The sequence below is a fragment of the Malaya genurostris genome, chromosome 1 (genome assembly GCF_030247185.1).
Source record: "Malaya genurostris strain Urasoe2022 chromosome 1, Malgen_1.1, whole genome shotgun sequence".
NCBI lineage: Eukaryota > Metazoa > Arthropoda > Insecta > Diptera > Culicidae > Malaya > Malaya genurostris.
This window is the reverse complement of record NC_080570.1, coordinates 6,177,661-6,202,072: the sequence shown is the minus strand read 5'-3', so window position 1 is coordinate 6,202,072 and position 24,412 is coordinate 6,177,661. Positions and strand designations below refer to the sequence as shown.

The following is a 24,412-nucleotide window of genomic DNA, read 5'->3' as shown; positions in this document are numbered from 1 at the left end:
AACCGAGCAGATTAATTACTGCAGCTTTAGCAGGGCCTCAATCATTTCGTGGTACGAAGAGCATGAAGATTAATCCTCCCGAAATGACAGAGTTTTATTTACCAATGCCCGGAAATGGATGGGGGATGTCGAAAGGTTCCTTTCATCAAACACAGAAACACAAGCACACACACATACACCAGATCCCATGGCCCATTGTCACACGAGTGCGTGCCTTCAACTCAATTAGATCTGACAGATGTTTATGGCAATTTTATTATTGTCCCCAAATAATAACAGCCAGCCACGAGCCAGACAGCGCTCGAATATACGACAATTTGATTTGTTTCGGAACGCCTCTGCCCCCTTTGGGACTGACTGGGGGTGTATTCGAAAAGAAAGTAGTAGGCTATGGTTTCATCATTCTTCCGGGCTTGATTACGAGATACGTATGTCGAATGTAGGTCTGATTCCCGGGGCGGGCGGGCTTTGCTTGCTGCAGAGGCAGTTGCATGGCTTGCTTCGTTTCGTTTATTGACGTGACAGATTTATACAGAGGTATGATTTTGAAATTTAGCTCAGGTCACATCAAGTGCGAGCAAAATGCCGCACCAATCGAGGCAGTTTTTCTGTTTTTTTTTTTGTTGATGAATTTGTGTGCCCTTGGAATATATTTATATCGTCGAAGCAGTCATCAGTCGGGATGTTGGATCTACGATTTTCGAAATTGAATCTACGGGAATTAAAGCGATTGCTTTGTTATTCATTTAATCACAAGAAGGTTCTGGAAGCTTCCGGAGCCTGAAATAGTGCCGAAATGGTATAAAAAAAAGAAAAAATGTTGTTTCATATTACAAGGTGAGATGAAAAAACTGCAACAAAGTAAAACGCCATAATTTTTTCATTTTTTTTTAAATTTTATTGAATGAAAGCAAAAAATGTCGGAAATAACATCAAATTTGAGAATCGGTTTAGATTTGTTCGAATTGGCCACCTTTGGCACGAACTATGGCCTTCAAACGGCCAATGAAACCATCACACGCTGCCCGAAAGTGGCTCTGCGGTATTTTGTCCCATTCTCGGCGAAGCGCTTGCTTGAGATGATCGACACTTTGGTATTTTTTAGTGCCAATCTTGCTTTCCAAAATACCCCAGGCACAATAGTCCAACGGATTGGCATCCGGAGATTTTGGTGGCCATTGTGCGGTGGAAATGAAGCGAGGAACCTCATTTCTTAACCATTCTTGGGTGGCGCGTGCTGAGTGCGATGGTGCTGAGTCCTGTTGGAATGTCCAAGGTCTGCGGCCGAAATGTTTGCGTGCCCAGGGCTTCAGAACTCCCTGCAAAATATTTTCGCGATAGATTTGCGCATTTATTTTGACCCCACGGTCGATGAATACGAGCGGCGAGCGACCATCGGCTGTTATGGCGGCCCACACCATCACCATGGCCGGCTTTTGAGTTCTGGTGGCCAACCGAAGTTGCAAATTTTCAGCTGACCTCTCTGGCAAGTAAACACGATCATTTTGTTTGTTTACAAACTGCTGGATAACGAATGGTTTCTCATCGGAGAAAACCAAATTCGGCAGTTCACCACTTTCGGCCAAGCGAAGCAACTCTTTAGCTTTTTCGAGTCTAACTTTTTTTTGCGCATCAGTACGATCTTGCACTTTTTGGAACTTCAATGGCTTTAGTCCAAGCTCATTTTTCAATATTTGCCGAATGGCATATTGCGATATGTTCAGCTCACGAGCCATTTTTCGGCCACTGCGACGCGGATTTCGTTCAATTCGCTTCTTCACTTTTCGAACCATTTCTGCCGATGTTGCTGTTTTTTTTCGTCCACTTCCTTGACGTCGGGCTACGCTACCAGTATCACGGTAACGAGCGATGGTACGAGACACAAAAGATTTATTCACTTTTAAATGCTGGAGGGCTCTAACGATAGCCACTTGTGGTTTTCCAGCCAAATGCAAAGCAATCACACTATCACACTTGAATTCCATCACAAATAACTTTTTTCCTGAAAAATTCCCACCAAAATGCTTTTGTGCGCTTGTAAATAATATAATGAGCTGTCACTAGAATAAATCTGACAGCTGTGGGACGAGCGGTTTAGAAATGACAGCAGTCTGAAGTTGGTTGCAGTTTTTTCATCTCACCTTGTAGAAGGTATGAGCACAAAAATAAACCTTTTTTGAATCTAGCGATTGTGGTGTAACAGATCGACTGAAAAGTTCGTATCGTTTCTATGAGAGGGCGCCACTAGAATTAAATCCATACCATTTTCAGTATGGATACGTGTATAAATTTGACAGCTGTCTGATTATTAGTTTGTGAGATATTGCATTTTGAGTGAAGCTACTTTTGTTATTGTGAAAAAAATGAAAAAAAAAAAGGAATTTCGTGTGTTGATGAAACACTACTTTTTGATGAAAAAAAGTGCCGCCGATACCAAAAAATGGCTTGATGAGTGTTATCCAGACTCTGCACCGGGCGAAGCAACAATTCGTAAGTGGTTTGCAAAATTTCGTACTGGTCATATGAGCACCGAAGACGATGAACGCAGTGGACGTCCAAAAGAGGCTGTTACCGATGAAAACGTGAAAAAATCCACAAAATGATTTTCAATGACCGTAAAGTGAAGTTGATCAAGATAGCTGACACCCCAAAGATATCAAAGGAACGTGTTGGACATATTATTCACGAATATTTGGATATGAGAAAGCTTTGTGCAAAATGGGTGCCGCGTGAGCTCACAATCGATCAAAAACAACAACGAATTGATGATTCTGAGCAGTGTTTGGAGCTGCTATATCGAAATGAAACCGATTTTTTTCGTCGATATATAACAATGGACGAAACATGGCTCCATCACTTCACTCCGGAGTCCAATCGACAGTCAGCTGAGTGGACTGCACGCGATGAACCGAACCCAAAGCGTGGAAAGACTCAACAATCGGCCGGTAAGGTTATGGCGTCTGTATTTTGGGATTCGCATGGTATAATTTTCATCGACTACCTTGAAAAGGGAAAAACCATCAACAGTGACTATTATATAGCGTTATTAAAGCGTTTAAAGGACGAAATTTAAAAAAAAACGGCCTCATTTGAAGAAGAAAAAAGTATTGTTTCATCAAGACAATGCACCGTGTCACAAGTCGATGAAAACCATGCTGAAATTGAACGAATTGGGCTTCGAATTGCCCCTCATCCACCGTATTCTCCAGATTTGGCCCCCAGTGACTTTTTCCTGTTCTCAGACCTCAAGAGAATGCTCGATGGTAAAAAATTTAGAAGCAATGAAGAGGTAATCGCTGAAACTGAGGCCTATTTTGAGGCAAAGGACAAATCGTACTACAAAAATGGTATCGAAAAGTTGAAAGATCGCTATAATCGCTGTATCGCCTCTGATGGCAATTATGTTGAATAATAAAAACGAATTTTGACAAAAAAATGTGTGTTTCTATTAAACGATACGAACTTTTCAGCTGAACTGATAGGTTGTAGCATATAGAACTAGTTGAATTAATCATTGCTCTTTTTGAAATTCTGAATGAATGCATTGGTAGATTATCTGAATCAAAGCCTGCTAGAGTAATTAGTATACTATAAATGTTAAATTGAAAATCAATTTTAGAAGGATTTCTCATAGAAGATAAACTAGTTGCGCTAATTGGAAATAAAATTGGCTAGAAACCATCGGAGAGTTCATTATTTAATAAATTCATTAAATAATCGGAATTCTGGACCTGAAATTATTGAACCGAACTTTGGAGCTAAAAGCTAGAACTGAATTCTGCGACTCAGTTTTGATGATAGTTTCTGAACCAAAAAACTAAAATAAACTTGGAAATTAAATTCTGAACCTGTGTTCTGGAACTGAATTTTGGAACAGAATTTTGGAGCTGAATTCGAGGCCAGGATTTTTTTATATCGTTGAAAAAAAGTATAATAAAGGTTTTTAAGCCAGGATTCTAGTTCGGCACGTATGAACCTGAATTCTGATCAACAACTGAATTTTAGTTACAGAATTTCAGTCCAGGATTAAATTTCCAATTTCGGATCCAGCATTCAGCTCCGAAATTTAGTTCTAAAATCCAGATTAGGAATTTAGTTGAAAAATCTTCAGAATCTAGTTCCTGAATTCAACTTTTAGATCCAGACTGTTGGCCTGTGTTCTGGAACTAAATCCTGTATTAATTCTGGAATCCATTTTAGAACTGAAGTTTGGAAATGCAACTTAATTTTTTAACTAAGGTCTAACTGAACCGAAAAATACTTTAATCCTCAACTAGCGGGCCTATTATAATCTTCTTTTTTGCCATGGGATATCTGTTTAAAGCTTGAATTAAAGGAATTTTAAGATAAAACCTAATCAGTAACGATATAAGCCTATTCTAATAACCGGGTATTTTTATTTCGCAAACCGGGAAAAAACTGGGAAATACGAATCGGCAATCGACTTGCCACCCTGTTTGAACAACAAAAATTGAAATTTGCGAACAACGCTATCCCACAACAGTAGACTTTCACCCAATTGTACACAGTGCACATGCACGGTGCTCCAAGTTTTATCTGTATGTGCTCAAATTTTTAAACAATTCAAACACCATATCACTGAAATCTTTAATGGTGAAGTACATTGAATTTTCTTTGACAGTTAATAAGTCTCCGTTACTAATTTTTTTTTGCTTCAGTAAACGGAAAAAATGTCGTAAAAGAAACAAAAATTGTTATACTTGAACACCGTTAGTTATAAGGCTTGTTCGCGACAAAAGACCTGGACGAATTAGATTTGGAATAAAACAAATTTGCTAGTACTTCAATCCAAGATGCATTTTTTATTCATTAAATTGTGCATTATTAGTCACAGGAGCGGGTCACTTCGCCGAAAGCCATTTCGCCGAAAGTCGTTTCGCTGAGGAGGTCATTTCGCCGAATAGATCATTTCGCCGAAAGTCATTTCGCCGAAAGGGTAATTTCGAATATATAATGTAACATTATTTGTGTGCTATTATGCCTCCTGTATAACTGATATGGCGCAGCCACATAACCGAAGCCAAGATGCAATTGCTTTGATGCTTAGTGGCTAATAGTCAACAAGTTTCCTTGGGAACTCCGCTCTGAAGTTCATGAATCAATCTTTATTCAAAAGTACAATAATCAATATTTATTCAAGAAGTACAATTGTAGGTCAACAAAACGGGCGTTGTCGTATTATCATTCATTTGTGTTTATTTTAAATCAATTCCAATTATAATATTAAGACAACTGCAGGAATCGGCGAAATGACCCTGATCCATTAATCACCTTAAAACAAATTAGAGTTCATTTAGGGGTTAGCCAAATTTTGTGCTAGGGCACATAACCGTTTTTATTATTTTTACATTTCGTCTTTGACTCATCAGTGCAGAGCAGTTCAAATTGAACTGCTTAGTGCTAAACTCGGCAGTTCAATTTGAACCGCTAGGCAGACGTAAAGTTACAAGTTACTAAATTTTTGTAAATTGTAAGTCCATTGTTCCAATTTGTGATTATTGAGTATGTAATATGTTTGATTGATTTGTGAAATTGTAAATTGTATGTTATTACTGACGAAAAATATATGTTGTAGGCGTCCGACGATGGCTGAAGCATAGTAAGCCGAAACGTTATGCAGTACAAAAAACGGCATTAGAGTGTATTTATTTCTCACCGAAAAGTATCAAAAAACAACAAAATCTAGCCTTCAAATTAGCCTATGTTTATCGAAATCATATTCGAGAAAATTTAGATGACGAAAAATGTGCGGCCATTCGTTTACGTCACCTATACCATTATATGTTCGGAACCAGAAGTGTGACAGTCATTTGATCTTCGAACTTTGTCCATAAATCAACCGGTAGCTTTCAAATGAACCTAGACTTGTTAAAATCGGCTCAGTCACCTTTGAGAAAACAGCGCGTTTTGTCGCTTACGTCACTTATACCATCATATCTCCGGAACCAGAAGTTACAGCCAATTGATCTGCGAATTCGATCAATTGCTCAACGATGGCTTTCAAACGAGCCTAAGTTTGTTGAAATCGGTTCTGCCATCTTTGAGAAAATTGAGCGCAAAAATATCTTCCAAAAGTGCGGACATTTTTCGCTTTCGCTTTCGTCGAACTGAGTTGAATGGTACAGAGAAAGACAAAAAACAATATACACACAGTGGCACAATTGCTAAAAAAATGTTTGACTTTTTTGTAGAACATAACTTGTTATAAACATTTTGGAAAATCTTGTTTAAATTTTTTTTCGTAATAGTTATTTTATCACAGTTTCTCTCTCTTCCAGTCATTCTGACTGGTTTTAGGCAATATACTAAATTCCGGGCAATCTAGTTTTAAAACAAAGCTCTGAATGCAGAGAAAAAGTGACGGATGCAAAGCTGTTCAAGTAATAGGAGAAATGATAAATCAATGAACTGGGAGTATCATTCAAAAATAATTTCGTTACTTTTTTTTTCAAACTAAATGCTAAATTTGACCAAAACAAAACTGTACCGATTTATTTCTGGATCTGTTTTGTAGATTGAATAGAAGTAGGCTTTGGAAAGAAAAAGATAACTTCGCTCTATTCTGCAGTTTTCGTTTCCAACCCCTGACATGTGGAAACAAATCCTAGTAGGCATGTGCGAACCCTTTTCAAATTGTTATTAGGTTCGCATCAATTCTTTTGTGCTGCAATGCAAAAGACGCATCATCTCTTCGTCCGTTCGTTCGTCCTTCCGTCCGACTAACCACTTACAACAATAAGCTCATTAGGAGTAGCAGAAAAAAGAGAAATCCACCCCCTGGGAAACCAGTTCCATTGATTGTGGAAGCCTGTTTCTCAAGGGTGAGGAAACTACTTTGGACTTGTTTAAGTTTGGCTTTACGTGATTCGATTCCATCTTCCCGGTAGTAGACACTTTCAGGTCGTCTGCTGATCGAACCATTTGTCGTTTGTTTTTACTGCCTAAAACAATCTGTAGCGGCAACCGAAAAACAGTTACCCTCACTCTAGGTGGAGCAAAACTTTCAACAGAGTAACGCCTCTAAGCTGTTTGAAAAAGCCAATAAATTTGACCTATCCCTGCCGGAGTGTGCCTTTCAATGCGGCTAAGTGCAGCAGAACAACTTACTTTCGCTCAAGTACAGATAATGACCCGCATCCCACTTTTCGTTGTTGAGTGAGGGAGGGAGGGGGTGGGGGGGACTAGGCTAGGCATTTGCCGTTCTTTGCAAACTGACAGGACAAGACAACGAAGACACCCAAGCGAAAGAGTGTCGTAAATTTTGCTACCACGACGGTTCTCACACAACATTAAATTTCTTTTTCCATTGTTCCAACAGCTCCAGCTGAGCCAGCACAAAGTGAGCACCGCATCCGTGATTCCCTGCTCGATCTCCACCAGCCAAAGCAGTTCCCAGAGTAGTAGTAGCACCACAAGTTCAGCCACAATTGCCGCCACTAGCATCCAATCGACCACGGCTTCGGAGACGACCACCAACTCGATAGCGACGCAAAACTCCTCCACCGGCCATGCTCCGAACAAGACAGACCAGAAACCGGTCGAGTGTAACCTGTGCCATCGAAAGTTTAAGAACATCCCTGCCCTCAACGGTCACATGCGGCTGCATGGCGGTTACTTTAAAAAGGACACCGAAACGAAGAAATGTGATAAAAAAGAACATACCGGGCCGCCGCTGCAGACCGCCAGTGTCGGGGTTCGGGCCCTGATCGAGGAGAAAATCATCAACAAGCGAAGCAAGGATTTGAAGGTATATAGCGACGTTGGTTGTTTAGTTAGTTTTAGTTGTTATCGATGTTTTTGGTGTTCTAACGTAGTTGAATTCTTCCCCCATTTGATAACTGTAGAATCTGTTGTTGAAGGGTTCGTTCGTGGTACCGGCAGCACCGTTAACCGCCCGTAGACTACTGGAAGCCAGTGAGGCTCTGCTAGCTCCCAAGACAGGAACGGTTGCCATCGTTTCCACCCAAAACGGAACTACGCAAATCATCAATCCGAAAGCAACCATCATGGCAACATCCGCCGCTGCTGGTGGTGGTACACTGACGACATCCAACGCTGCTGAAGTCAAAGATGCCACCTTGATTGAACTGTTGAAACGTGGTACCAAGGTGGCGGTGAAGCGTACCTGTTCCGATTCCGGTCAATTAGCAATTACAACGCAGGCAACTCAACCGTCGGTTGCCACGGCTGCCCATACCCGAACGGTAGTGCTTCCGGCAAACCTGAACAGTGCACCGTCCACACCAGGATCGACACCACCGTTGGCACTGTCAATTGCAAACAGTTTGACGACGAATGGCAGCTCGACGGTAACTGCTAACTGCGACTCTTCGCCTCTCTCACTTACAATATCACAAGCGCCTTCCGGCAGTGCGGATGTGTTCACTCTAGCCTATTCCACCGATGCCACCGGCGCTGCTGCCTTCTTTAGTGATAACGACGTGTACAGTGTTAGTGATACGACCATGCTATTGCAGGCCGTAGACTCGATACAGTTGCTCCAAGATCCCGCATCCAACGATCAGCTGGACGAGATTGCATCTCTCTCCGATTACACTACCATCAACGAGCAAACGTTTACCACTTCGCGGCAATTGCAGGCCGTACTGGATTCGCCACTTCCGGAAAGTCTGGCCGAATTCAGTGCTCTCCATTCCAAAGATTTCATTCTTTACGGCGGCGGCGCCAACGCTGGCAACACTTCCGATCCAACCGGTAGCCAAGCTTCCAATTCTCCACTACCGTCACCACTGGCCTATCCGACACCTCCGGCATCACACGAAGCTGTGGCGCAAGCATCTCCCTTCCTGGACGATTCCCGACACTTTTCCGATGCCAGTTCGTTCTTCGATGACAAACGTCCAACCTCTTCGGCTAACTTCCTCGACGATGGTTTCTTCAAAACGGACTCCAAAGACGTCAAATTGAGTGATGAAAAAATTCTCGCCCTGAAAAACGAGCTACTGGATGAGAACAACGATCTCTTCCGAAGCAACAAAAACATCCTGGACGATCACTGTCATGAGCTGTTCAAAAGTGAAGACAGTTTCTTTGTAGAGGAGTCTCCGGCTAGTAGCAAACAACCGTCGTCATCTTCGGCATCCGTCACCACCGTGGAAGAAGTTGGTTCACCATCGAAAATCAATCTGGACTTCCTGGACGAAGCTCAGGCATTTATCAACGAAAGTCGAAACGCTTCTTCGCCACTGTCGAATGCGTTCTTCTCGGCCACCATGTCAAGTGCGGAGGAAGTCAAGGAAGCCTTGGAGGAAGTGCTACCGAGCGATGAAGATGTGGTCATCGCCGAAGCCGACATCGATCTGTACTACCTGAACGGACTGACGTCACTGCAGTCGCAGATGATGTCCAACTCGGATGATCCGCTGCTGTCGTCATCACCGAAGGACTTTGCCCACCGGCAGCACCAGAAGTTTCTGTTCGAACAGCAGCAGGAAATTCTGGCAGGTCCGCAACCACCACCGAACAGTACCAGCAACAGCACCTTCTCACCACCGAGTGCCAAAAAACAGAAAACTGAGACAGATGCCTCGACGCTGACCAGCGTCGCCAGCAGTGATACGAACGAAATTCCACTAACCGTACAAACAGAGCAAATTCCAAAAGACAACCACAGTGACTCCGTGTTCCTTAGTCCGAGTAGTATCTCGTCTAGCAGCAGTGGCAGCAGCAGTTCACCAAAGCTCCAACATGCCTTGCTTCGGAAACGACCTTCCTTGATGCCTCCGACGGTATCGATCCGTAAGTCACCCAGCTATCACTCGAAGCTACGGAAATCTACATCGGCAGTTCCCGTTACGCACTACACTCCCCAGCCGATGTTGAATCCTGGCCGAACTGCTCCCGGACTGTACTCCGTAATCGCTTCCACGCTAGCCAATCATGCGAGCTGTTCAATGTCCGAATCGACCGTAGATAACACTTCGGATATTTTTAGCGAACCACCACTTCCCATTCGGCCCCGAATCAATCTCGGACACGACTACCAAGCTGCCATTCCGGACTGTATCACATCCAGCTACCACAATCAGCATGATCATCATAACCACAGTCATCCAGTGGATCAGCACATGTGGGATCCTGTGGTAGCTCAGAACGACGGCCAGATTGCTCGTTTCGTAGAATTGTCCCGTTCGTCTGCCGTGCCGCTGGGATGTCACTCCGAGGAAACGGCTTTGAAGTCACTACTGGAAGCGCAAGGAGAAATTCACATCGCCATCCTGAATCTAATGCAAACTCCACCGGCTGGCATCCATCGACGGTGGGCGGCAAACGAAATGGAACAGTTCATCCGAGGCCTCGAACTGTACGGGAAGGACTTTTTCCGAATAGCATCCGAACTGTTGCCGGAAAAGTCCACCGGTGACTGTGTCCAGTTGTACTACTTCTGGAAGAAACTTTGCGTGGACTACAAAACCACTCATCTGCTGCAGCATGGAGACAATTCGATGAAGTTCATCAACATGAACGTTAGTGCCGATGAGTTGCTACTGGACCACATCGGTTACACTACTAGCACTTCTGGTAGATCCGGATCCGGTGGTAGTGGTTCGAATGCTGCTACTAACGGCGGCAGTGACGTGCGACCGCACGTCTGTGAGGTTCCCGATTGTTCAGCGGTAAGTTGCTGAAGGGTTGGGGAGGTTAGAAAATTGGCTAATCCAGCACTTACCCTGCTTCATTTTTTGCAGAGTTTCTCGTCGAAGGCCGCCCTGCACGGTCACATCCGTATTCACTGTATCGGACGGTCGGCAGTACACCTGAATGGCACTACGCAAAATGGTAATTTCTTGAGTACTACTGCCGCTGGTAACCCTATTAACCCTAACCACATACCAACAAAGGATGATTATCCCTGCAAGGTGTGCGGCAAGTAAGATCACCCCAGTAACTGTCCGTTATTAGAACAGAACAGACAACACACAAACACGAAACACAAACCCACAGAGAGAAGGAACCAAGTTCCGGCTTCCGTTAGCCAGAAGCTAGTTCGCGTTTTTCGTTCTGTTTGAAATTTGGTTTGCGTTCTGTTTGAAATTCTTTCGTTCGCAAAACAACAGTTATCTCACTATTGTTCCAGCAAAAAAAATCACTCGGCTATGTGTTGCTAGCGAGTTGTGTTTGTGTTCTTCTTCTTCTTCTTGTGTTCGTCCGGTTCAAGTTTTTAGTAACCGTTACCGTAGTAGTTCTGATTTAGTTTGCGTCCGTGTTAGTTGAACGGCGACTATACTTATCGATTCATTCACTTACACACTCACACTCACTTACAGACGACATACATTCAAATTCAGAATGCCTCACAGAACCTGCCTAAAACAACAACAAAAAACACACAAACTTCTAGCGAGTCTTCCCAGCAACCAACCAACCAATCAACCTAGATTAATAGCAGATCACATCTACAGCGCCAATAACAACAACAATAAGCGTCTCTTCTACTCTTTCTCCTCTAGTTTCTTTCAGTGTATTGTTGACATATAAATATAGATATATACAAACCTAGTAGTGAAGCACGTGATTTTCTACTAACAAAACTAACTACAGTCGATGCCGCTTCTTATTATGTCAGTGTGTTTGTGTGATGCGTCCCATTATTTCCTATATAAATAATCAATAGCAAGCGAGAATTTACGCACAGTGTGTATTGTAGCGAAATACTGCGAGCTGTACAGAGACCCTACTGCGTGGATAGACCAAGTGGAAGCGAACCAAGTAGGCGGTGATGTTTCCTCCTACATTTGATAGCTACGGGTTTCAGTGGACCGAAACGAATGTATCACCTTTTTTTGGTGAAGTTCCGCTTCTGGGTGGGTCGTGGATATGCAGTGCTCGTGCGTAAGTCTCGTGTGACCCGTCTTTAGGCGCGACAGTGTCCGAGAAGATCGCAGCCTCGGATCCCGGGGGAATCTTTTCTATGCACGCATAAATCGCGGCAGCTTCTGAAACATTGAAAAAGGAAGTTCTGCAGAGAACACGGAGCACTGTGGGGGGAGACTGCGGAATATGGAGACATTGGGGCCCCACACTCCGATCCCCGTACCCATGTCAGTACGTGACCCAGTCAGTATAGTAGGCGGGTATGTTTTTGAACCTGCCCGAGGTCAGCTGAAGGAAGCTGCTTTTGGCAGCTGCTGGGAGAGGTTTGGCTCCGGTAGTTTGTGCCAGCGAAGTTTCGAGTTTGGGAAGGTTTTCCTGATACCAGGCTTTCCTCCAAACTCGATGAAGGCGATCCAATTTTGGAAGGTTTTTGCCGGTAAAACTTTTGTGTAGCTGTTTAGCTATTTGGAACTGTTTAGGCAGTTTCCTCCAGCTGTTCTCTCCAAATAACCCAGGGATCTACGGAGGATGATCAGGCAGAAAACTAGCGGAATGGGAGGAGTCCCGACTCAACGCAGGCTGCCACAGCTGGGGTACTAGGAAAAAGATTGGAGGCAATCCTAACGGACCTGTTATAAGTGGGGGCAAGAACCTTTATCAGGTTGTCCCTACTTACTGCCGTTGCCTCGATCCTGTTCTAAGTTCTGAATTTAGTTCTTGAACTCAGGTCCAGTCCCTAATTCCTGAATTCTTCGAGTTGATTCTTTTTAGAACCAATCACACATTTCCAAAGAACTATGCGAAATTTTACCTTACTGTACTATATACGGTCCTTTTTTCAACCAGATGGAGTTCGTAGTTGTTGAAGAAACTTTATATCAATTTGCTATATAAAATGTATAGCACCGACTCAGTTTAGGTGCATTCTTTCAAATTCTATTAGCGAAAAAAAAGGAGAGCTGGCATAATTAATACAAGTGATCAACTAACTGATATTCGAAAGTAAGAAGAAAGCGTTTCAGTTATATTTGTATTCACGACATCCAGTTACGCTTGTGACGTTACACACCCGTACTTTTTCACAAAGAAATCGCCAAAGGAAATCAAAGGAAAGTAGAATAAATATAGAAGCGGCTGATGACGTGGTGGCAAACGCTCCTATGTGGTTACTGGGAATAGTGTCAAAAAAAAAATTAAATGGTATAAGCTGATCAGAAAGTGAAAGTGCCACTAGAATTAGCACTGAGCGTATACGCTAAATTTTGGCCAAGATTTTGCATTTGAAGAGAAAAGACGGGTGGGTTATATCAGATACATAACTGGAGCATGTGAACACAAATAAACTGACATGCTTCTTTCACATTTCCAAATATCGATAATGATATAGATTCTGATGCTTGAATGGTTCTAAAAAGAACGAATTTGTTAAATCTATCCGATGTTTTTAACTGTTCAGTACTTTTTGTCATCATTTTTTATTTTACTACACCGGAATCTGAATTCTGGACTTTCAAGAATTGGAACTTCATTAAAGAAGTAAATTCGGAACCAGGAACAGGCTCCGAATTCAGTTGCAATATTCAGGTTCGGAATCCAGATCTAGAATTCTGTTCATGAATTTAGTTCTAGAATGCTGAAACTGAACTCATTTCCAGAAGCCAAGTTCCAGATATTATTCTAGAACTGAATTCTGAACTTGATTTCAGAACTTGAACTGACGAACTATGTTCAGTTTTAGAATCTAATTCCGAATTTAATTCCAGCATAAAATGTGAATTTAGAAGTTAAAGTTCAGAAGTCAGCTTCAAAATTGTGGTTCGAAATTCAGATCTAAAATTTTTGTTTCAGAATCCGTATCTTGAATTTTTAATTCTGGAGTTGAAGTTCCTGAATCAGAATTCCTAACATTAATAAAGGTACTAAATCTAGATCCAAAATATAATCAAGAAACCAAAAATCTAGTTCCAGAATCTAAAATTGGGATTCAGTTCCAGAGTCTTAATTTTATCTTTTGAACCTGAATCCTAAAACTCGATTCTAAACTTAAAATTAAGTTGAGAACTTAGGTGGAGCAGAACCAAGGTTATGAATTCGATCCCAAAATTCAAAACACACGCCTCCATGTTAAATCAGCAGTTTAGGGCTTCCATATTATTCGCCCGATTTGGCTCCCTTAGACTCTTATCTGTTTCCTAATCTTCGATAAAAAAAATTAAGCTCACGTATTGAAATCATTACCAGAATTTGGCAGATCAATCGGAAAATTATTTGCGGATGGAATCAAAAATCTGGGAAGTCACTGAAATAAGTGTATCCCTCTCTATATCAAACCACCTAGCGGTATAAAAATGCCTTTCTGATAATCATTTATACGTGTAATCGATGCAATACGATTCTTTTTCCATTTATTCTTGCTCGGGAACCGACATAGCCTAAGAGAGTTTTTTTGGGTTTCAACAAAAAAATCCTCAAACTCTTATAAAATGCTATTTAGTTTTAATGAACATACTGCTTTTCAAATGGTGTACGGTTTAAAATCCTCACACACAAAACTCATTCCAAAAACCCCGAGTTTTTATCCGATTATCACCAACATTTTTAAAACAATTGACGTTAGCTTGGCATTTATCTTTGTATTCGAATACATGAACCTTGACCTCTATCATAAAGTTCTGCCCGACTTCAAAATTAACAGTTTGTTTTTGCAATATCACCCATGCTTTCTTCTACATTCTGAATTACTTTATGTTGTTAAGGTACTTCTTTAAAATGGCCCAGTACAGTTTTTATTCATAAGGTTCCGGAGTGTTTTGGCGGTTCAAATCATTCGGCACGAAATCGACATCATACGCCTTACACAACTATAGTACGTCCTTCGTGTAGGGGCATGATGCCAAATCCACCCAGCAGATCGTCAGACCGTTCTTAGTTATTAAGACAGGGAGAAGCTGCTTTTGGAGACACTCCTTCAAGTACACCAGTCCATTCATGGTGATTGTGGTAACGAAATGTGCACTACACTTTTTGCAAGTGCAAGTTGCTTGCCAAATTAAGAACTTTTGGACGAATCTGTGTTTTTCGGGCACGGCTTTTTGCGACCGTCTTCTGTTTCTCATCACAGTATGGCGATTTCAGAACTGTAAACGTTTGATTTTGGCCAATAGTCCCTGAATTTGTCGGAGAATCGCGTTCCGATGAATCGTACGCTACTCTAAAATTTACCAACATATGAAAAATGGACCTCAATACCGCAAAGTAAGAGTTAATCTTTCTATTATTGGGTGCATGGATGAACATCTGTGCAATGATTTCAGAGTTTTGCGTCGCTTTTAGTATTTGAGCAATTCCAGAAATTGACAGCGGAAAAGGTGGCAAAATCAGAATCGTTTTTTTTTTGCAATTGGGTAGAAACTTGGCACATGTTTTTAGAATGGCAAATCATTTCTTTTGCACGGATGAAGAGAGAGCGATTCGTTTTAAAACTGATTTTTAAAATAGGGCGTATGCATTTTTGCATGCGCTGTCTTCAAATCGTGGTAACTCGAAAACTGTTAATTTGTTCAAAAATCGTGTCCAAGAAGAAATTGTAGGAAATCGATTCAGCACTCTAAAAAATATACAACGTGAAAAAAAATGAAGTACTTTTCAAATCAGAAAACCAACCGAAAAACATATTAAAAATAGAACGTCTCTTCAATAGTTTTGAAATTAATTTTATTTTAAACCTTAACTTAAAACCCACAGTTTTGGGAAAACTTCGATTAATGTGAACTGAAAAATGAAGAAGCTTCAGCTAAAACAATTTACGAATATTTTCAAACCTTCAAGTTTTCGATAGTAATTTAGAAACTAGAATATAATTCCACACATTGATAGTAATAAATTTGCCCGTAACAACTTTTCTCCTAGAAGCAGCCGTTCTCGAGACATTTAGACATGAAAGTTGAGGAACTCAGGCGCCGTTTAAACAAGTAATTTTTCATGTTTACTTCCCAAAATGTTCATTTTGGTATCAGTACTAGATACTCAACAAAAATTTGCATACTGCCATAGAAATAATCAAACAAGAAAGTAAACAAAGATAATGTGTCATAGGCTTTTAGGTTCATTTGAAAAGTTCTCGTCGAATTCATTTTCGAATCTTTTGGTCACCAATCCCAGCAAGCCATGCGTTTCGTTTCCGGCTCATTGGTGTTCGTTGATGTCTCCTTGGAGAGGCTACTCGCGTCCACCTCAACGCCTACTGGGATTGAAATTATCGTGAAGCTGTTTGTTTTCGCTCGCTTCACAGCGGAAGTGACTCGGGGACTCATTCAATGTAAAAAATTAGTATTCCAACAATGTTCCGGTTTTAGTTATTTTTGTGATATTGAGATTCATGAGTTTGGTGTCATTCGCTTCTCAACCAAAAAAAAAAAACTCGTCCTATCTCTGCGGTGGTGTTGAGAATTGAACCCAAATTCAATGCTTCATCATCCTGATTATTTAACTGGAACGCTTCCACTAGTCTTACACGTAGGTAGTGCTTGTACAATAAACTTACTTACTAACACGAACAAACAAATTTTTATGGTGTGCATGCGTACGGGAGATGAGATATTTGTAAGTTGAACAACAACGGCATGACATCATGAAAACAGCGACTAACAAATATCTCAAAAACTACCCGCCATGCCCCAGTTCATTGATTCCCCTGTTATGATTAATATATTTCTCACTTTTTTCCATTTATCGGGGAAACCTTCATCGATTCTTTCGTAGGGTATTTAATAAGGTAAAAAGCAGAAGTGCCCACATGAAATCCCACAGACCACAGGATGCTAGCGATCAACTGCAGCACCAACTGCAACTGCACCAACAGCAAATTCAACAGCAACAGCAACAACAGCAGCAGCAACAACAACAACCACAATGTTCAACGTAAACAAAAGCGAAGTTGACAGCTGTCAAATGTCAACATGACACATAAACAGATGAAACAATGTTAAATTTCGAGACAATCTTAAACCAGTGCGGTTGAGAAAAAATATGCACACAAGTGTTGTTACAAACAAACCAACAAAAGAAAAACAATAACAAAAAATAGAAAACCGAAAGCCACCTCGAATATTAATCATCAAACTTTTAAACCCGTAATGTCGAACCTGAGCAAACCATAGTAACGGAGGTTGTAAAGCAAATCGTAAATATTACCGAGCAAAATCCCACTGAAAACAAAGTAAGTAAACAAACACAAGCACACACACACATTCAACAAACACTAATTGAAAATGCGTGAGCGAGTGCAGAAAAGCGAAAATAAAATGTCAAATTATCTGAACATCTATATATACAACACATACATTGAGGTGAAACTTCCAATTATTCATAAAATTATATATTAATATAACATCTACTTTAACATAAGCTTAGAAAGGAAAAAAAACTGTTTTTGTATACTTTTTGTTGTTGAACTTTCTACACTTCAAAGACATAACAATGTACATACAAAAAAAAACATTATAACAAATCAATTGTTGATGAGAAATCTTGTATTCTTTTTAAATCTTTTAGCAATAGTGAAACACAATACAAAAGTCAAATCAAACGATCGATAACAAATCAAAAACAAAACAAAAACAAAGAAACGAATACACTGGGCGTGGCCTTTTTATGAAGACAAAACTAAAAAAATCGGAGATTTTTGTGAGTTTTAGCGAAGCTATTTCCTACCGAAAACTACCACCACCACCAACCACTACCCAGAGTGTAAATACCGACATGCCCCAGTCCCGCCCTGGAGAATATTTACGGCATCAATCATCGCGTGATGATGATGGTCCATTGAAAAACTCATTCACTCTCACACACACATACACACAGGAAAACAAAACAAACGAAATGCAAAGCCAACTAAGTTTTTCTATATTAAATAGTCGTCCTCCATTTCTCTAATCAATCTCTCGAACTCCAAACTCTCATAGGTGACTTCTTATCTTTCCAGTATTATAGAGACAAAACAAAACAAACAAACAAACAATAACAACAACAACAACAACCTGAGGTACCACGAAAGAATAATCGGAGTGTAAGCAACTATACTCTCGAATCGGAAGGAAAATAGTTCAACCGAAAAGGATAAGAAAGTCTATATTCTTTCTCTTGTAGAAACAAAAAATGCGTACACTCTTAAACACACACAGATACATGAACACGAAAACACACAATTTAGCATAATATTTAACCCTTAAAAGGAAAAGTAAATGACGAAGAAAAAAACATGGTTGTACCTAGAACTTAAGTGTTGATCGATGTCCCTAATTCTATATATATATATATATTATTATGATACAGAAATAGAACAGAAACTACACAGCAAACATTAAAGAAAAGAAAAAAAACAACCTAAGGAAAATGACAAAAAATATATATTATTATTATTATATATTTATTAATTAGAAGGTTAAACTATTGGTAAACTTCGTACTGTGGTGGAACCCGCGGCTAGAAGAAAACGGAAGAAGAGAGAAGTTTATTTAGCAGACAGACAAAACGGAAACGGAAGAAACTAAACTAACCGACCGAAAGGAAAAGCGTGCGAAAACTGCTCATTCTGGATTTTGCAAAACTTTTTACAAAACAAAAAAAAACTGGGCGTTCCACTCAACTCCCCGCTTCCGACATTGACTCGTTTCGACTGATTTGTTGTTGCTCACACCATATCCGCATATCCGAGAACGAAGGAAGAAAGAAGAAAAGGTCAACCAACCTTCTCGTGCTCAAGAACAAAACATGGCAATAATAAACTCGCTCACCCGGGTTTTTTCAACGGGCGTCGAGAGGAAATAGTGGTATGAATTTCGAACGCTCAGATAGCCGTAGGAAAAATTGAAAAAAGAAAAATAACAAACAGGAAACTAAAGTTGTGAGATTTATTCTAGCTTTTTATTGGTTGTGATATTAGTTTATTTTTTCTTTTTTTCCGAATCGGAAAAGTAGGTAAACAAAAATAGGCTCAAATTCGGGGAAAAAAATTATTGAAAAACGTTTTGATCGATAAGCATTATTGATTGCGCTAGGTTTTTGAACCACTTTGGTACAGCAAGGATAGTTTGCATCGGAAAAGATCTAGGTGGCCCAGAACACGGGTCAACGTAACCAAGACAACACAAGCAGTCTAGCAGATTTCCGATATGACTTCAAACATGCACTGGTTACTAGATCTACGGTGAACACGTGTTTCAGATGATACTCGCACATTTCATATCATGTCACACTCGAAGGTTCCAAAATGTGGTGCATGGAAATTGAAAGCTATGTTGAGATTTCAACGAAGCCAATTGAACTGTAGACTTGATTTCAAAAATTTGTGATTACTGAACTCTTGAAAAAGTACTTTCATAAGCTACGAATATCAAACACCCAAGCATCAACTTTCTTCCTCGCTGGAGAAAAACGAGGGCGTCATCGAATGATAGATGATAGCGGAATATTGCTTCACGGTTACTAATTTGCTACAAACGATACGAATTTTTTTTCTACTGCAAGTCCACCAGAAAAGTTGACACTTTGGCAGGAAATGTACTGGCAGGAAATTCCGCCGTCTGTATCGTATCGCTATTTTGACATTTTAACACCTACCAACTGCTTCAACGATTTTAATGTCATGGTTAGTGAAACTTTGGAACATTTCGTTTTGTATTCGCTTCGGTCTTAACCCTGTTTTCCTGTATAGTCTTCCACGTCTGAAGCGGTTCAAACGATTATTACTTTAATATTCTTAAATATCGAAAAGTTTACTCTACTAACACTAACCTTTCTAATCTGCTCCAATTGTTTCTATCTTTGTTGATGTTAATGTCAAAAAAAATTGGAATACTTATCATAATTGATCTGCTTCCGTTGACACTCGGTTTCATCGAATCGTTGATATGATAAACATAAATCATTTACATTCTCGGAAAATTTGTCTACTGGATTACTCGCTTTTGTTCTTTTAGAGGAATATAAAAAAAACTACGAAACATATACTGGCCTTGAGATAAAAGTAGTTAAAAAGGAAAAGAGACTAGGCTATTGTCTTATTATAAGTTATATAAGTATATCGGAGACTTCTATGAAATTGATGAATGAGGAAGTATAAAGTATTCTACAATCGACAGTTTTACACTGCAGTCCAAAACAAGAATGGCATGTATCATGCAAAGAAGCTACTAGGTGTGGTTGTTGGATGATGTGGTCCACGTGAATCGTAGCTCTTAAGAGACACAAATCTCACCTTTTCAGCCGTTAAGTGAAACCTTTGTCAGTGTTAGTGAGAAAATGAGGTTCATTCAATTCAATTCGCAATAGATCCATTACAGAGCATTACGATTTTTTCCGTCACCAACAAAGGATCAATTCCGGTATGGTTTGACTGGGGGGCGGCCCGTTTGGCATAAGGTCATTTGGCATAATACCGTTTGGCATAACGCTGTTTGGCATAATGGTTATTTGGCATAACAGTTATTTGGCATAATGGTCTTTTGGCATAATGGTCATTTGGCATAATGCCATTTGGCATAATAATAATGGGATTTGCAATATTTTAATCTAATGAAAATTTTCGTATGTGTTTCGATCGATTGATGTTGTGCAAGGGAAACTCGAACGAAATATGTGAAACCTTTTTACATAAGCAACTCACTTAGTGCCAGCACAATATTCTATTCGTCATAGATGATTCAGGTCGAGACGGCCGAAGGCCGCGAGTGCGCCGGCGACCCGCCGTCGGAAGCGCCTGCCACTGCGGGGGGGCAGCGCCCCCGCAGTAATCACCTCTGTCTAGTTGCGGGCGTTTGCCCGGATTACCCAAAGCTAGGAGCAATCTCTCAGTTAAGTCCGAACGAGCGGCAGCGAGGTCGGACATCAGGTCATTAAAAACGATGCGGCGTAGCCGCATTAGACCCTTCAAAATTGCACTAAATTAGAACAATTTCTATTAAGCAGCATGTTCATCTGTTATGCCAAATGACTGTTATGCCAAATAACCATTATGCCAAATAACCATTATGCCAAACGGCGTTATGCCAAACGGTATTATGCCAAACGACTTTATGCCAAACGTGGTAGCCCCGTTTGACTGAGTGCAACTTCTTTACTTATTGTTTTTTTTGTAAGAACTGTAAATTGAAGGTAATTTGGGGGTACGCACCCGAAGCCCTGACTCACAAATTTTTCTAAAAAGCCGCCCATGAGTCAGAGAACCGAAATTCAATGCAAAAAAATTCTAGAGCGTAAATAATATTCACTACTCAGTTTTACGCTGAAGTGTGGTAAAACCAATGCAGTTTTAAAACCACAAAATCATCACCGAGAGCACCAAAATTGTTTGATCGGTTCGACTGCCAAGGAAAAAATAATATGAAGTTGAAACAAAACGATGAGAGTAGTTCCGTATAGCATGAGAAACTGATACACGATCTCTCAGAATTTCGTAATATTTGGAAGAATCATTCTTCATCGAAAAATATTAGACCCGTATTGTTTTATGTATTTCCTCGTAAGGGTGGATCAAAAAATCGATTCTTTTCGATTTTCTTCAAAAAATACATTTTTTTGAATAATAACTTTTGAACCACTTTGCCGATTCCGCTAATTTTTGGATATGTTGTCAAGAAATGCCTATACATTTTAGGGAAAAAAAATGCGAATATTGTAAAGTTGAAGTTTACAATTTTTGGATATGTTAGGTAAAAATGTTTCAGCTTTCAGAAACAAAATTACATAGTGCTCGTTGGTCGTAAACCATGAAAACCATTAAAAAGTTATACAATTGACTTTTTCAAACACAAAACTACAATTTTACAATATTCGCATATTTTGCCTAAAAACTATAGGCATTTTTTGAAAACATATCCAAAAATTAGCAGAATCGACCGAGTGGTTCAAAAGTTATGATTTTCATAAAAAGGTGGGTGGGTAATGTCAGAGACATAACTGGATGTCGTGAATACGAAAACAACTGACATGTTCCTTAATAATTCCGAATATCAGTTAGTTGATTAATTGTATGAATTATGCAAGCATTCCCCTTTTTCACATTTTTCGCAAAAACAAAGAAAAAGGCTTCACTTGATCTCGATTACTGTGAATTCCACACAGCGAAAAATGTACAAATCTAATCGAACAGCTCTAGATTTGCACTAAGCTGAGGATTTTTACCTTCGATTTGCGAAGAAGAAATCCTAATAGTTCTTTAGAAAACTTTTAGAGCCATTGGAACGGCTGATTTTGTGTGATGCTCTCCACCGTTGTCCCCTTTTCGTTGCTTTTTCACCAATGCAAACGACTAGCAGCTGTGACGTAATCGCTCTTGTCGGAAGCGAAACTAGCTTTGCAAACGACACACAATACATCTGCTCGCAGTGGCGATAGAATCCAAACTGATCCAATTTTTGTTGAGAGGTTTCTTCTTACGTGATTTCGTTTGTAGCTTTTTCACTAATGGGCGGTCCTAACGGCTATAAAAATAGCAGCATATAGAATTTTAATGTCGATTATTTCATTTCGGATTTGCATTTCATTGAAAGAAACTATCAGGATGCGATTCATTCCTGCCTTTCAGAAGGATCAAATTGTGGAACTCACTACGATATTAAACACTGTTCGGAACATTTTCTCGAACGATTTGTTGTACAGCAGCAGATATTTTGTTCTCTTACTCAGAACGCGTTCTGATTGGCTGGTGTTGACATAGATCAAATGAGACAGGTTTCTCAATAGTGTATTATTGAAATATTTCAATGCTGTTGCTATACACGTTTCGATTCTATTGGTGGTTAGATTATATAAATACTTTCACAGATCGCTGAGCTATGAGCTTTAAAAATACGAGAAAGGCAAACGCGCCTTATGAATTACCCTCTTTGATACTCGTTTATACCAAACATTTTAGAAAAGTTTAATTTTGAATTATTTGAGATAATGTCACACAACTGAAAATTTTATCATAATATTGTGATCATATTTCCGATGGCATGTAGCAAAAATTATGTTGATTCGTTAGATACAACGAGATATTCACGATCAAAAACTTATCACTCTCTCAGAGGGTGCATTTTGAAATGGCGCCCCATAGTAAATTATGTCGTATTCACGACAAAATGTTTTTTTTTGAAGAAAATCGAAAATAATCGCCCAAGTAGCACACGTTATTACACTTCAATGACAGTAACTTTTATGACACAAATTCATGGAACAAGTTGAAGACTTTGCAACGTGCATTATAACTGCCATGTAACCTGAAAAGCGTAAGAGGCGAAGCTTATGCGACTTACAAAGGGTTGCCAAACAACTTCTCAGTGAAGAATATTTGATTTGATTCAGCGCGCACATCAGTCACAATGAAACAGAAAATATAAGTTTGTGTCAAGTTACAATTTGTTGATGTTTTTCCCATTCAACATTTACGACCAAAAATTGGCATCCGATAATGAGAGCTAAAATATAGCATTCAATATTCTTTAAACTCATTATATCTACTCAAAATCTAAGTGCTATTCGATATTTATGGTGAAGTTGATCATTGTACTTATTGAAAACGTGCGCGCCTTCGATATTTTGGTTTTCAGAACATCGACATACAAAATGATATTCATATTTTGATTCCCGTCATATGAAATTTACAACTAAAAAGTCGAAATATGTTCAGATAGATGTTTTTTTTGAATAATTTTACTTTTTCATATACCAAAGTTAAAATAGTTGACTAATCGCAATAATTAAAAATTGCATTTTTTTCAAATTTAATGAATATTTCATTCCCTGGTCATAATGGTAGTCAATTGTATAAATTTTTCCATGCATACATGGCCGTGACAAAGTTTAGAAATATCTGGTAGTGAGAATGTACTTCTCAAAACGAAACAAGTTTGCTTCTCACATGTACCGGCAAAAAATTCGCAGATTTAACTATAGCCAATTTTTAAACTGAAGGAATTTTCTACTTATTCTACTTATTGATTTAATATTATTGTCCGGGATAATGTACGGAAGCTTTCAACCGACACTGTAATTGTATTTCTTTGTTGAATCACAACGAATACGGTAACCGATATGAAATCATTACTTAACTTTGTCTTGTAGTGTGTCACTTTTTCATTGTCACATTTTGTTACGGTGACCAGTTGGCGACTAAAAACAGTCAATGCGAGCACGTCGTAAGAGTTAGATTACCGAAATGTTACGTTGGAACTTATTGTAACTTAGTATGATGAGATGTCAATTCGTAACATTATTTTGACTCCATTATCACCATCATAATACGACTTGTTTCGTCGTGTTTCTCATGCGACCATTATGCAGCATCTGTTTTGATTCTATTTTTTATTAACAAGTTACATGTGCTACTTGGGCGTTTTTTGGACCCACCCTGACAAGAAAATGGTCACCCTAATGATAAAATAAAAAAAAAATACGGGTCTAATATTTTTCGATGAAGAACGATTCTTCCAAATATTACGAAATTCTGGTAGATCGTATATCAGTTTCTCATGGAATTGCTGATAGACCAGATAAGACTAATGAAATTCTAAAT

At 39.6% G+C, this 24,412-nt stretch overlaps 1 protein-coding gene across 3 annotated transcripts in view; it reads left to right on the top strand.

Annotated features, from left to right (window-relative positions):
- Nucleotides 1-24,406, top strand: part of LOC131431043 (serine-rich adhesin for platelets-like) — a 301,920-nt gene extending 277,514 nt beyond the window's left edge. The window contains exons 9-12 of one of the 3 annotated variants that reach the window (XM_058596493.1): nt 7,340-7,768; nt 7,881-10,658; nt 10,731-10,912; nt 16,618-24,406. In XM_058596493.1, the coding sequence (XP_058452476.1) occupies nt 7,340-7,768; nt 7,881-10,658; nt 10,731-10,912; nt 16,618-16,780 (3,552 nt within the window). In that variant the 3' untranslated portion in view covers nt 16,781-24,406. Of the gene's footprint in view, nt 1-7,339; nt 7,769-7,865; nt 10,659-10,730; nt 10,913-16,617 lie in introns of all 3 variants that reach the window. The other 2 variants (XM_058596484.1, XM_058596503.1) reach the window with 2 other exon arrangements.
- Nucleotides 24,407-24,412: the final 6 nt, after the last annotated feature.